Source organism: Thamnophis sirtalis, unplaced genomic scaffold (genome assembly GCF_051295495.1).
Source record: "Thamnophis sirtalis isolate CommonGarterSnake01/CBP01778 unplaced genomic scaffold, rThaSir2_p1.2 scaffold_7, whole genome shotgun sequence".
In the NCBI taxonomy this organism is placed as follows: domain Eukaryota; kingdom Metazoa; phylum Chordata; class Lepidosauria; order Squamata; family Natricidae; genus Thamnophis; species Thamnophis sirtalis.
In genome coordinates, this window is record NW_028261387.1 from 41,264,308 (window position 1) to 41,279,137 (window position 14,830).

Here is a 14,830-nt window from a genome sequence, read left to right on the forward strand (position 1 = left end):
TAAGAAGACTTTTAATATTATTTCTTATATAAACAAGCAATAGAGATGGAAGGAAGTATTTAGGCTCATGAGTTCAATTCTCTGTTGAAGTGCAGGAGTCTAAATTAAAGTATCAGAGGATTTCCTAGGCTCTATTTGAATCGTCCATTGAATGAAGGAGAGCTCACAATCTCTCTAGGTAATTGTTCTAACAGGAATTTAGGTAATGTTTGTTCCCAAGAATCAAAATGTTCCTGTGGTACCAAATTAGCTCTCTTGAGGATAAAACAAGACTCATGGGATCTACCAGTTTAACTCAGATGGGCCAGCAGGGCAAAGGAGAAGGAGAAACGAGAAACCTATGGAGGCTTGAATTGCAGCAGGGAAGACAAAACCTCAAAAAGCCACATCTAAAGTGTGATGTACCCTTGCACTGATCCATGGCATTTCTGCATTAATGTCTCTATATGATATAAACATCGCTTTGATCTTCAAGAATATTTGACCCTAAAATTATATGAAGCTGTGAACTTGAATAACCTGAACTGAGTTACTTTCTTCATAGATTTCTTTTCATACAACAGAGAGAAAATGCAAGTTTGAGTCACCAGTTACAGATGTCTGAGCGAGATAGTGGTTTGGGCACTTTACTCAAATTCTTATCTCCTTAGGTTTTGCCATGAAACTCTGTCACCCTTTCTATCCACTCCATTGTGCTGTAGCACTGAAGACATTTTTTTCACGTTCCCAGCTCTTATCATACTCTCCACATTCTTCAGGCTTGCTATGTTTCACAAAGTAGCTTTTCCTGCCTTGAATGGATAGACTTGCATACCTATACAGGTTTCTTGGAATAAATTTTCCTTGAACCAGGGAGAAGGTGGGCTAATTCCTGCCTCCTTTTTATTCCTGGCAGTACCACCTGGACTCTAGTAGGCTTGGCTTGGCACGTGACTAGTGCAATGGTGTGGAAGGCAATTGCTTTCCATCTGTGTCCTGAATGGCAGCTGTGCCCCTGTGCGTGTTCAGTGCCCTGAAGACTTCATGCTCTGAGCATTAGCTATGCTCTTTTCAGCCATGTGCAATTCGGGGGGACTGTTCCTGCTTCAGATGGAAGAAATGGACAGAAAAACCCAGAAATAGTGAAGCAAATATAGTGCCTGTTCACCCAAACTCTGTGTTCTTTCCCAGTCCTGCTGATATGACTCATTTTACCATCTTTGGGCATATGCTGAATGTAGATTGTATAACTACAGTATGTGTCAGTGTGTGTGTGCGTGCGCGTGCGTGCATGTGTGTTTATAGTGTATGTTTGTGATATAACCACATATATACACAGTAAAAAGAAATGACCTTTACAAGTTAATCAAACTGGGTTTATTGGTGGTTACTGCAAATGGCCTCGAGAAGCATAATTGGGCATAATTGCTTCTCACTGAAGATTCAGAGGCAATTCATCCTGGTTACTTTTTCCTTTTTAATTGTTTTCTCTAAGTTCTGTCCTTTTCTTCTCCACAGCTTGCTGTCTCCTTGGTCTGATTTGTCCTGCCATATGATTTGAGGTCTCTGCTTATCCTGGAAGTGTAGCCAGCGAGACGGGATAGCAGGCAAGTGGGTGCCCACATCTTGGCCCAGAACCATGGCAGAAAAATGCAGTGAGGGGTTACTGGTGAGTCTGGGGATCCCTTGTGGATTCTGCAATACTGTGCTTGAGGTGTTGGTATTAAAAAAAATAAGAGAGGGTGCTCTTGGAAACTGGGGGAGTCCATAGGATTGGATGGAAGAAGTGTCTCTTTCAGACTTTTGGCTACTGTTTAAAACAGTGGTCACCAAGCAGTGGTCCACGGACCACTGGTGGTCCATGAGAAAATTTTGGTGGTCTGCAGAAAAATTATTTGCATTTTTATATTCCACTAAATACTATTTATCTTTTTAAAAAATCATATTAGTGGTCCGCAGGATTTAAAATTATGAATTTAGTGGTCCCTGAGGTCCGAAAGGTTGGTGATCCCTGGTTTAAAACATCCAGCCCTTTGTGTTCCTCACCATCCCCACTTGAATGATTTGGGGACTGGCTGTCTATTGCATTGGGCCTGGAGCTGCATGCTATACATGAAGGAGCTCTCTGCTAATCACCATTCCCCACCTTCGGTTACCTCCTCTTATCAGGATAGTCCCAGAACAAGAAGCAGGATGGGTGGGAAGCTTTCTAGGCCTAATCACCAGAATTTAACCTGAGTATGAAGCTGACTAGGGGAAGCAATGAGGTACAAAACCTATATTGAACAAAGATCTAATTTATTCAGGAGACTAACTGCGACAGTATTAGAGTCTATATTAAGTAGTGTATTTTTCGGAGTATAAGACGCACCAGAGTATAAAAGATTTTGAAGAGACAAATTTAAAAAAAGGTTTTTGAACTCTGCAGACCTCCCAAAACCAGCTTGTTTTTGTAAAAATGGGCCCGTTTTTGCCAAAAAAAGGGCATGCATAGCCTTTAGGAGGCTTATAGAGTACTCCTGGGGGCTAGGGGCCCAAAAATGAGCAAAAAATGGCCTGGTTTTCATGAAAATGAGCCCATTTTTTGTCAAAAAATGGCATACCTAGCCTTTAGGAGTACTCCTGGGGGATGGGGGGGGTAAAAATGAGCAAAAAACAACCCATTTTCTGCTCATTTCTGCCCTCCCCAGCCCCCAGGAGCACTCTGGAAGCCTCATAAATGCTATGCACAGCCATTTTGGTGAAGGGGTGGGGTTTCGGGAAGCCAAAAATGCTGTATTCAGTGTATAAGATACACCCAGATTTTCACCCTCTTTTTTGAGGGTAAAAGGTGCGTCTTATACTCTGAAAAATATGGTAGTTACTTAGCAAATCAGGCTCGGTGCTGGGATATAGCCGGACTAGATTATGGTCTGTTAAAGAATTCACATTTTTCATGAGACTAGAAAATAGGACCCTTACTTTGCTTCTTTAATGTCCCTTGATTATGATTCCTGTCCCAAATAGTGTAGACAGAAGAATGCAGGAAGTGCCTTCTCCAGGCATTACTTCTTCAGAGGTAATGTTACTTCCTCTGAAGTGCTGTAAAGTCACCAAGCATTGCCCAGGAAACAGTCAGTGTCCAGCAGGTGGGAAAAGTTTGGCTCCAGTATGTTGCTATTTGTTTGTGGTTTGGGTTTCTACATTGACAAAGAATGGGGCTCCCAGGAGACGCCTGAAATAGCTTGCACCTCAGCCAGAGGCACCGTGCCAGTGTCAGTACTGGAACATGTGGGGGAAGGGACTCAGATAGCTACAAGACATATTTATGTATATATAAGCACACACATAATTGCCAACATAAAGAACACAGACTCTATTCTGCAATGTTTCACAAGCATTGTTCATTTCTCTGAACGCATTTTTGTGTATTTTATGCTTTATCTTCAAGTTGTCTGAGCAGCATCATATATTATGCAAATATGATTTGCATTCATATTTACTTGCAAGCGATACAGTAATATGCACCACTCGCCCACCCACACCCAGACACTTCTCTGCCCACTTTTATCAATTCAGAGGGATATGCATAGAAGAACTGGCCCGTATCCTCCCTATTCAGTTTTGATTGCTAGGCAGTAACACTGATCAGCCAGCATTAATCCATTTGAAAAAATAGACATAAGAAAGTGCTTGTCTTTTGCTGGTCTGTGTTGTATTGGCTTGATTCCAGGCTGCAAAGTCTGTGTGTGAAAGCAGTTGGCTGCTTTGAACTGTTCACACTGCTGTCGAAAGTCTTCTAGCAGAGATTTACAAATGTTTGTGCTTATCTACCCCTATTATAATACATTGCATTTCTTCCTGTGTGCATGATGAACATATTTGCCTTCTTCCTTTTATGCTATTTTGTCTGTTATTGTCTAGTGCTCATGAGCTCTTTTGGGGTAGTAGTGTACACCCCGGGACAGAAATGAAGTGGATAGGCTAGAACACCGAACAAGCCCATGTTGCTTAGGCAGCAGCTGCTTTGGGAATGCTGCTGTTAAGGACATAATTGTCACTGTCTGTACTTTCTGCACATTATTTTCTTTGACCGCACTACTTATAGTTCTTTGTCCTAGCCATGTATACATGTTTCCCAAAGTGGCAGCCTAAACGGGCTTCTATATGAGCAGAAGATCTGCATGCTCTTTCTCAAGAAAGGGCTAGTCAGCCAGTTGATTGCCTTATCTGAACATGTTTTGAGCAGGACTCTCCAAATCTGCAGCAGATTTTGCTTGCCTATATAGGCAAGCAACACAACAAGCTTAGAGTCCCTCAGAGTAACACTTACATTATCGGTGATATTCCTTAGATAATCTGCTCCATGTAGTGAGCTGGAAGGCAGCAAGTGAAGGCTTGGCTCTGATTCGCTTCCCATCTCTCTCTACTGTCAGAAGTAGCTGCTTCATTGTATGCAGCAGCAAGGGAAAATGCATCTCAGAATAGCACTTAGCCTGTTGGAAAAAGTGGCTGTGGGCCATGAAAGTTTAGTATAATATTTAAGACAGAGCTGGACAGGTTGTAGTCCATAAGCCACGTGTAGCCATTTTCAGCTTTTGTTACCGTCTCTTTGATGAGTCTGCTTCCTGGAATCGCATTACAATACACTGTACATAACACACTTGATGGCAAAGAACCAAACCATAACCATGAGATTTAACAACAAATTTTTAGCAAAAGCAAAAGAAGGTGAAACACTGATGTAACACCTAGATGACAAAAAAGTTAAACCTGAAAATGTGCAGCAGGAACAAAAATCCACTTGAAGACATCACTATATCATAGCTCTGTCTCTCTGCAGTTCTCAACCATTGAAGAAAGTAACAAACAACAAACAAACAAAAATGTAGCCCCTGATTTAAAATAATGCGACAACGCTGTTTCATTGTTTTAAGCCTATTCTAATCAATTTCTAATTCAGTTTGGGAATCACATACTGTTTTGGGGAAAAGGATATTGAAGAGATCACTAGGAGAGCATTCTTACCTATACAGCCTGCACCTGGCATGAAAACCTTTAATTGGTCCCATACATCATGTGTGAATGGATCACTGGGACAGCCATCAACAGCTTTCTGGGCCACAGGGAAGATGCTAATCCCCTCACTCTGCTGCCTGGGCATTCTTGGAATAGCATCATAAGCCCATCATCCACTAATAACCTAGGGCAAGATAAATTCAGCATCTTATAGCCTATTGCTGTTATGTTGCTGTTTGTGAGATACATAGCCTTATCAATTGGTTTAATAAATAAATTAAATAATTTCCTTAGAAATCCTTCCCTTTAGGGATTGGCCGTTATTGTTAATTCCTTTTTTAAAAATAATTTTTTATTAGCAAACATGTAAAATACACACACACAAAACCTAGATGTACACCACATTTACACAATACAATACAAACAGGAGCTTCCTGTTCCTTCTAATAGCAATTATCAATCGATACCGCTCACCTTATATTATTTCCCCTTCTATTGTATTTCATTTGGATTTCACCATTCTTAACCCTCTTATTTTACTCATAGCTATTATTTTTTGAGTTTTGTTATATTCCTTCATTGATTCTTGTTTCTTTCCTCTTTCCTATTGTTAATTCCTTATGAGTATCTCTTTCTTTTGAGTATCATTTTTCTTGTAATTTTAAATAAACAAGTCCTAGGAAAATATGTTTCAGTGTGAAAAACCATAGAAAATTTTCTCAACAGAGAAGACTACTGTGTGCTCAGACGTGCGTAAAAGCTTTTTTTTATCCCTTTTGATACATTTTCAACTCCTATTGACTTTCTTATGGAATTATTTCATTACAACTCAGTTTGGCCCAGTTGTGACTTGGATTTTGTTCTAAAAGTAAATTTTTTAGTAATCCAAACCCTTTTCAGTAATTCTTCAGTATCTGGATCTTATTAAAACGAATGCTTGACCGAAGGCCCCATTCTAATATTTGAACATGGACAATGCAGTATAAGATAAATATGAAACTGTGAGTGGGTGCAACATTTTGCTTTGATTTCTGCATTTTATTATACGTATTCACACATCAAGAAATTCACTTCCTAATTAAGTGAACTGCAGCATTTAGACCAGCACACGATGCAGCCCCTTTGCTTGACGTTGGTTTTGTCAGGGAGCATAATGGACAAACATCATAGAGATTATTAATAGTCGTGTTGGGAAATGGAGTTAGATACAGAATAACACTCAGCTTTGGGTAACTATTTTAAGCTTATATTGCCTTTTTCAACTAAATGTTCTCTAAGATGTTGTAGGACTGCTGTTGGGAATTCTACAGTCACAGTTCCCATATCATGTATATGGGAAGATCCCAGTTTGGTAAGCTGTTCTGTTGTTTTTTGGGGGAAAGAATGTTTAGTGTCACTCAACAACCCTGGGGATGGGGCTCTTTTTTTGTTAAAGAGCTATAATGATACAGACCGAATATCAGAGGTGGTATTCAGCAGATTCTGACCAGTTCTGGAGAACCGGTAGCGGAAATTTTGAGTAGTTCAGAGAACTGGTAAATACTGCCTCTGACTGCCTCCCCCCAATCTATTCTCTGTCTCCCGAGTCCCAGCTGATGAGGAGGGAATGGGGATTTTGCAGTATCTTTCCACTGTAATGGGGTGGGAATTTTACAGTATGCTTACCCTGTCACCCTCACCAACCCACGCCACACCCACCAAGCCATGCCCACAGAACCGGTAGTAAAAATTTTTGAATCCCACTACTGATGTGGACCCTCTTACATTCACAAGTAAGGAATATGTTGAATGATAGAATATAATAGAATAGAATTCTTTATTGGTCACGTGTGATTGGACACAAAAGGATTTTGTCTTTGGTTTGCTCTCAGTGTACATAAAGAAAAATAAAATAGAATACATTCATCAAGAATGCATTAGCCTGTCTAAGAGTAAAAGAGTTTAATTCCAAATAAGTTTTTAGCAACAAAATTTTGATATGCTTTTCAACTTTCCAGTCTGAGCTGCAGCCCTGGTATTCCCTGAAAGTCTCCCATCCTAGTGGTTATCAGTCCCAACCTTGATTTGCTTCCAAGTCCAGAAAAGGTCAGTCACAAAAGCAAACATGGGAAATAGGAGGAATAGATAAGATGCCAGGCAGAGTGCTGTGATGCGAGCCATACATCTTTTGATGTGCATGTGACGTAGAATAAAGAGATGGGACTTGCATCACAGCCATATGTCTGCTGTCCTGCCTGATTCAACAAACACATGCTTAGATACAACCCACAGACACTCTTAGTTTGATGTGGCCATTTGCAAGCCATTGCTAAAGCATGTATTTATTCATAGCTTTTTGTGGGCTTTTGATATTGCATTTTAATATTTCATGTTGGACTTTCACCCTCCTGTTTAAAAAAAATTGCAACATATCACTGTCCTTATTCTTATTCAAGTAGTCCTCAATTTACAATTACAGTTGGGGCCAGAATTTCTATTGCTATGCAGGGTGGTTATTTAGTGAGTTGCACTTGATTTTACAATCTTTTTTTTCACCATAGTTGTTAAGCAAATCACTGTAGTTGTTACGTGAATTATGCAGTTGTAAAGCTCAATCAAAGGTTTTCCCTCTTGACTTTGCTTGCTGGAAGCCAGTTGGGAAGATTGCAAATGGCAATCACATGATCCTGAAATGCTGCAATAATTGTTAATATATGCTGGCGGGAAAAGTGCCCAAATTTGGATCACATGACCATGAGGATGCTGCCATTGTAGTAAGTACGAGGACCAGTTGTAAATCTCTTTTTTTCAGTGTTGCCATAACGTAGATCAGTTCCTGAATGAATGGTTGTAAATCAAGGACTACGTATACAGTACTAGAATTGCCTATATTTCTTCCAACATAGTGAAGATTTTTATCTTGATCTTTGAAGAATGGATTCCTCACAATTCCCCACATCATTTTAGCCTCTTAAAATATATCCAGTTCTAATAAACCAAGGAAATACAAGAAAAGAGAAAAATTAGCTGAAGTGAAAAATCACCTTAGCTTCATAGACTTAATTACTTTGCAGTATACTGGTCTGGGAATAAGACTCCACCCTCCCATTCACAGAATTAATACTAAAAGAACCAGTATGGCCAAATCAGATCATCTTGGCTAAAGAAATTGGCTGCTAAATCCAATTGCCCTACTCAGAGGAGTGAATACAAATCCTGCTTTATCCAGAGAGGATGACTTGCACAATTCAATATTTTTCTCCATATTCTGAACAGATACTGGCAAAAAAGATGATGAAAAAGAGAGATCAGGTTTACCAACCAATGAAGAGTTGAGCAACAGGCAACTTCTAGGAAGTCAAAACATAGATTGAGATAGAATAGGATGTTATTATAGCTACAAACATGTATAACTGTTATTACTGTACATATTTTAACTATTACAGCAAAACAATCAATGATAAGAAAAATGTAGTGTTTTGAAGCACAGGAAACAGGTTTGGATATTTATCTTTTCTGGATACTGTGGTATAAATCTGAACTTCGGAACATTTTTATTCCACTTGTTGCTGAATCTTGGAAGTTGGTCCACAAAAAAATCTGACAAAGCATTCCTCTTTTACAAAGTGTGTGTATTTGTGGGAGAGGGATGAAAAGTTATGTTTGCCAAATATTTGTTACATATCATTTTTATAGGAACTTTATGCCAGGGAGATAGAGGGAGGGAGGGAGGGAGGGAATTTTTTTTAAAAAATCTTAAGTGACAGCAAACAGATTCTTGGTTTCTCTTCACCCCAGGGAACAAATAAGACTAACTTACTATAGCTAATATCAGGATGGGTGGAGGATAGGTAAACTTGAGCAAAACAGCTCTGTCCATTCCTTTCCTTCCTGAGTTCGGATAGACAAAGCTCAGGCTCCAGCCAGTTAGAGCATCCCTCTAAGGGCTAGGCTGTCCACAGTGAGTTGAAGACTCAGATAGTGTAGGCAGAAAACCAGTTCCAGAGTTGCTGCAGGATGACATCTTCTGGAGAAACAATCTAGCATTTGATACTGCTTAAATTTTAAAGACCTGTCGGAAAACCCAGTAACTATAGAGAAGGCTGGCATGAATCCTGAAACATTGACAGTTGCCTGTTTCACAGTGCTGAGAACCATACACAAATTCTCTTTGTTTCTCTGACACTCCTGGAAAGTATGTGTGTAAGTGTGTGCAAACACTTTCTAAAGAGGTTCATTTCCAACTCCCCCCCCCCCCATCACCAGTTAGCACCATTTTGCTTATTTTAAGGACATGATGTTTTGTACTTGGGATTGCCATTGCTCTTGCTGGCACAACAGTTCGGCCAGTGGCTCCTGACTTTTGAGCAGTTTTTCTGTCTGCTTGTGTGCTTGCAGCATCTTTTGAAATATTTTTAGGTGGCAAAGAAACAGGGGCCACCATGGTGTTGTGTTTATTTCAAAGTCAATGCAAGGGGGTTATGCTCTGAGTTGTGAGGTTGTGAATTAATGTGAGATGTTGGACTTGTTTGTGGAGATTTCAGAAACAGCCTTGGCTCATGCATGTTGGCCCCTGACCAAGCCACCTCCTGCGCACACACAGGGGGTGCTGAGTCTTGATTGGGCTGCGGAAGTATGTCTGTTTGGAATAATAAGATGGAACAAAGGAAGGGGGGGGGTTGATGTGGATTTTCTGCCTGAGCAGCCCTGGAGAATTGATCATCAGCAGGGCCTGAGAAAATAGCCTTAGGATGTATGTGCCTGGCACAGCCACTTCTCCGCATCCATGACAGGGACAAAACTTCCACCTGTGAATGGGGGAGCTAGATAGAGTTAACATTTCATACTTGGGGAAAATACCTTCCCTCCTATGAAGACTGTTATTGTTACCTGACTGCTTGCCCTTGTTCCTGAAGTTTAAAGTGAAATTTAGGACAGGTGGAGCTTAGGTTGTCTGGCCATATGTCATCAAACACTTATCAGTCTCTCGGCACCCATATGCTTTAATGCCTTAGTATTATGACGTGGTGATAGTACTGGTCAGTGTAGACCCACAGGGATGTTGTGTGTGAGAAAAGGTGTGAGAAAATATTTCTGTCCTCTAGGACGAATAAACAGTCAAGCCAGAAGTGGCTTTGTAAACTCCCAATTTACCAGTTGCTCCTTTCTTCATTGTGCTATTACTGCTGGTATCCTTCTGTTTGTTTTAATCAGGGGTCCCATAGTTCACCTTCTGGAATCTGAATGAAATATTTAATCCTAGTCTCGAGTTCAGACTAATATCTCAAAAGTACTAGCTTGTTTAGCATAGCAATCTCATTAAACATTTTAGATATTAAGACTTGGTTGATTTTATTTGATAGTTACCGTTTATTTGATAGTTATAGTTTGATAGATCTTCTGCTAAATCTCCACAGCATTGCTGGGTCTGATGATTTTCATATGATAATAATGTAAGTGGAGGGGGATTTAAATTCTTTCCAAATATGAGCCAAAGATTCATTATCACCTCTTCCAGTAATGTGACTTTGAGTCCAAAAAGCATTATAAAAAAAATCTCTTGAGTCCAAAAACCAATAAGGTCCCGTCCAACTCTGTTAATCTGTTTGTTATTTGCAAGTAAGAGCAAGCTACATTGGAAACTTTAGAAAGGATGTTTATTTATCTACATTCAAAAAGCAGTATAATGTAACCACCAAGTCTGCAAACACTGCTTGACAGAAATCTTCAAGACTACAGAATTGTAATTTGAAGATGGAGATGTCTCTCAATGTAAAATTCTACCTGATGCTAAGAAGCAGAACATCCCCTTCACTTAATGTCATTATACCATATGTATCTTAAGTCAGGTTGAGTAAAATCAAGATTTTATGCAAACACTCGGAGTTTGTAACCTACAAGGTTTCTCTATGAAAACAGATGTTCGAGCACCAACATGCTTGGATTCTCTGATGTGGCGAGATGTGTTTAACAGTAGCAGGAAGGGAGAACGCCATACCACCACTCCTTGTTTTCTCTAAGCAGAGATACCTTTCCTTACTGCACCCTGGAAGATAGATTCAGTGTGAAATTCAGAGGAAAGAATATTTCATTGGAAGTATATTTCTTTTTAATGTCCTTTGTTGTCTTCAGAAGATAAATCACAATGCAGGATAACTTTTGAGCTTTAGATCATGAGATTACGGTATATGCAGATCCTGCGAGTGTTATATGATAAGGTCGATAAGCATTTTTTTCATAACCCCCCCCCCCCATTATGAGAGACATTGAGTGATGCAGTTTATTTCATAATATCTAAATTAAATTATCTACAAGCATGTTGTAGTTCTTTGGTGAGTAGGACAAAATGAATTTTAGATATGTGAAATAACTTCAAGTTTTATGTGTTCTGAAATATGTGTTCACAATATTTTAAGAAATACAAGCCTGTATTTGTTTATTCTGGTATAAACATTCATTGCCAGGTTCTTTCCAGAGAATTAAAAAAAAATGTAGATAACTTTTAATGGGACCTTTTGCTTGTAATAGACAAGTTTTAAAATTACATTGATGTTATTCCATAATTTTATTACAAGAATTTTGAAAAAATTAATAAAATATTGTAATATATTAACTGTGATATTATACTAAGTAATCAAACTATAGCTGCATTTAATTTTGATTAAATATATCTGTCTTTTAATGTGGGTACTTTAATCTTCCTAATCTGTTCATATCTGATACCAATATAATCTTTAAAAATAAATTAATGTATGAACAATATATATATGTGTGTTTGTGTGTGTTGTATTTTTGCTGATAAATAAATAAAGGGAGACTTATAGATCTATTTCAAGCTACTTAGCTCTCATCAGCTAGCCATACCCTTACTGGGATTCGAGCCTGTGAGTAAGGGTATGGCTAGCTGATGAGAGCTAAATAGCTTGAAATAGATCTATAAGTCTCCCTTTATTTATTTATCAGCAAAAATACAACACAAATGTACAAAAGGCAACAGTAAAAATATTGGGTTTCTGTCGTGATGGACTCTTGTGACGAGCCGATTGACAGATATGGAAGCAGTTGGCTTCCTCCCATAATTGGGGCATGCCGGGGGTTGCGACATTTTATATATATATATATATATATATATATATATATATATATATATATATATATATATATATATATATATATATATATATATATATATATATATATATATATATATACATACATACACATACGCACACACACACACACACACATACACACACACATATATATACATACATACATTTATATTATATTATATTATATTATATTATATTATATTATATTATATTATATTATCATGTTATCATATATCATATATCATATATTATATTATATTATATTATATTATATTATATTATATTATATTATATTTATTATATTATATTATATTATATTATATTATATTATATTATATTATATTATATTATATTATATTATATTATATTATATTATATTATATTATATTATATTATATTATATTATATTATATTATATTATATTATATTATATTATTATATTCATACTTGACAACTTTAAGACTTGTGGACTTCAACTCCCAGAATTTTCCAGCCAGCTATGGTATGCAGGATTGGACCTGGTTATTACTTGAATGGGGGAACTCCAGGAAGCAACACCAGGAGCTCCCAATCAACTTCCTGTGACTTTTTTATATGCGTACGTTACTTGTTTGTTAGAGCTACCAATAAGCATTGCCATCATAAATATTTTAGGATTAAAAAAGGTAAAGGTTTCCCCTGTCCAGTTGTGTCTGATTCTAAGGGGCGATGCTCATCTCTGTTTCTTAGCTGAGGGAGCCAGTGTTGTCCAAAGACACGCCTGTGGTCATGTGGCCAGCATGACTATATATCAAGGTGCACAGAAAGTGTTACCTTTCCACTAAAGTGTACCTATTTATCTATTCGCATTTGCATACTTTCAAACAGCTAGGTGGGCGAGAGCTAGAGCAAGTAATGGGAGCTCACCCCATTGCACAATACTCAGGTCTCAAACCCAGACTGTCATCTTTCCAGCTGACAAGTTCAGCATCTTTAACTGCTGAGCCATAGCATTCCCTTATCTGTAACTGATAATTACTATTGTTTTTTAATTAAATATCAGTTAAGGTTCCAACCTACAGTAGTGGCATTGGCTGACAAGTGGCTTAAGTATGAGTAGACACATATATGGCGAAGTTCCACAGGTACCATCTATGAGATGCAGCAAAATGTATAATACAGATAGTCCTCAACTTACGACAATTTGTTTTAGTGACAGTTCAAAGTTACGATGGTGCTGAAAAAAGTGATGACCGTCACATGATCATGATTAGGATGCTTGACAACTGACTGGTATTTATAACAAGCATCCTAGAGTCACATGATGGCCATTTACGAACTTCCCGACTGGCTTCTGACAAGCAAAGTCAGTGAGAGAAGCTGGATTCACTTTACAATTGTGTAATTCCATTAACAATCAATAGCAAAAAAAGTCATAAAATAGGATGTGACTTGCTTAATGACACATGCCTTAGCAATAGGAGTTCCAGTTTCAGTTGTGGTCATAACTTGAGGACTATCTATAGTGGTGAAATATTCCTAAACTAAAAATACAGCATGGATTGAATTCTCTGTCCTATCTTTGTCTACCGTACCTCTCAGATCTGTTCATAGATAGATATTTGTCTTTTAATCAGTAATACTGCTTATATTGTAATGTTCTTTGTACGTTGAATGTTTGAACAACTTCTGGTCTGATATTTGGCATGGCTCAAGAAGGCTGCCAGTTGCAGATTAAAAATATTTGCATTCCTGATTTGTATCCCATTTTACGCTATAGCACATGGTTATTGTTTTATGAATACTGAATAAAAATTCAGTCTTCCCCTTGCTAAAGAGTTGAAGGAACTGTCCTAGATCTCATAAGTGTCTGCCAGAGGTTCCTTATGTTAGACAAATGATTGCATAAGTATATTCAGTTATTTCAAATAGCCCTTGAATTGCCGCATAAGCTAGAAAAAGACTGATAGCTGTTGTGACATTACTATTACCGGAAAGTGAGGTGTTTAATTCCATCAACACCTCTACCCCAAATGTGTGTATTGGTATAACTTGCATAGTGTAAATAAGCTAAAACTATTTTCCCATTTCATGTATTTTAAGAGGAAAGACTTTTTTGTTTTTGTTTGGCTTTTTGGGTGAGTTTGTAAGAACAGCTCTGTTAGATCAAGCTAAGGCCAATCTTCATCCAGCATTTTCTTTCTCTCAGTGACCAACATGATACCACTGGTGTGTTAACAAGTAGGAGATATTCTCATCAACTGAAATTTGGAGATAGTAATAAATTGATTCTATCCCCTTTTTAAAGCTATCCAAAGGATGCTTAGTGGCCATCCCTATGTCTTGTCATAAGGAATTATCATATTTTAAAATTTTATTTTGTTAATTTTAAAGAGAACATAAAAACTTGCACAAACTAATATGAAACAGAGAAAACAAAGGAAAAAAGATACAAGGAAAAAAGGAAAAATACCCTGTTTCCCTGAAAATAAGACCTCCCTGGATAATAAGCACAATCAGGCTTTTGAGTGCATGCACTAAAATAATCCCTCCCCGAAAATATTGCAACACAGCAGCAGGCATGAGGTGACCACGCTTGCTGCCTCCTACACCAGAAAAATAGTAAGACCTCCCCAAAAATAAGGCCAAGCACCTATTCTGGCGGTCAAAAGAAAATAAGACCCTGTCTTATTTTCAGGGAAACATGGTAGTAGTGAAAAAGAATAAAAAGAAACAGAAAGAAGCTTCTGATTTCCTCTACAGTAAAACTAAATATGATTGCA

The 14,830-nt window shown here is 37.9% G+C and overlaps 1 protein-coding gene across 3 annotated transcripts in view; it reads left to right on the forward strand.

The window, feature by feature from the left end:
- Positions 1-14,830, forward strand: part of SLC6A9 (solute carrier family 6 member 9) — a 61,754-nt gene that overhangs the window by 9,930 nt on the left and 36,994 nt on the right. For 2 of the 3 annotated variants that reach the window (XM_087719799.1, XM_087719798.1), the window contains exon 2: positions 1,498-1,648. The exons of the other annotated variant lie outside the window; for it this stretch is intronic. In XM_087719799.1, the coding sequence (XP_087575925.1) occupies positions 1,619-1,648 (30 nt within the window). In that variant the 5' untranslated portion in view covers positions 1,498-1,618. The remainder of the gene's footprint in view (positions 1-1,497; positions 1,649-14,830) is intronic. 3 annotated transcript variants of the gene reach the window in all.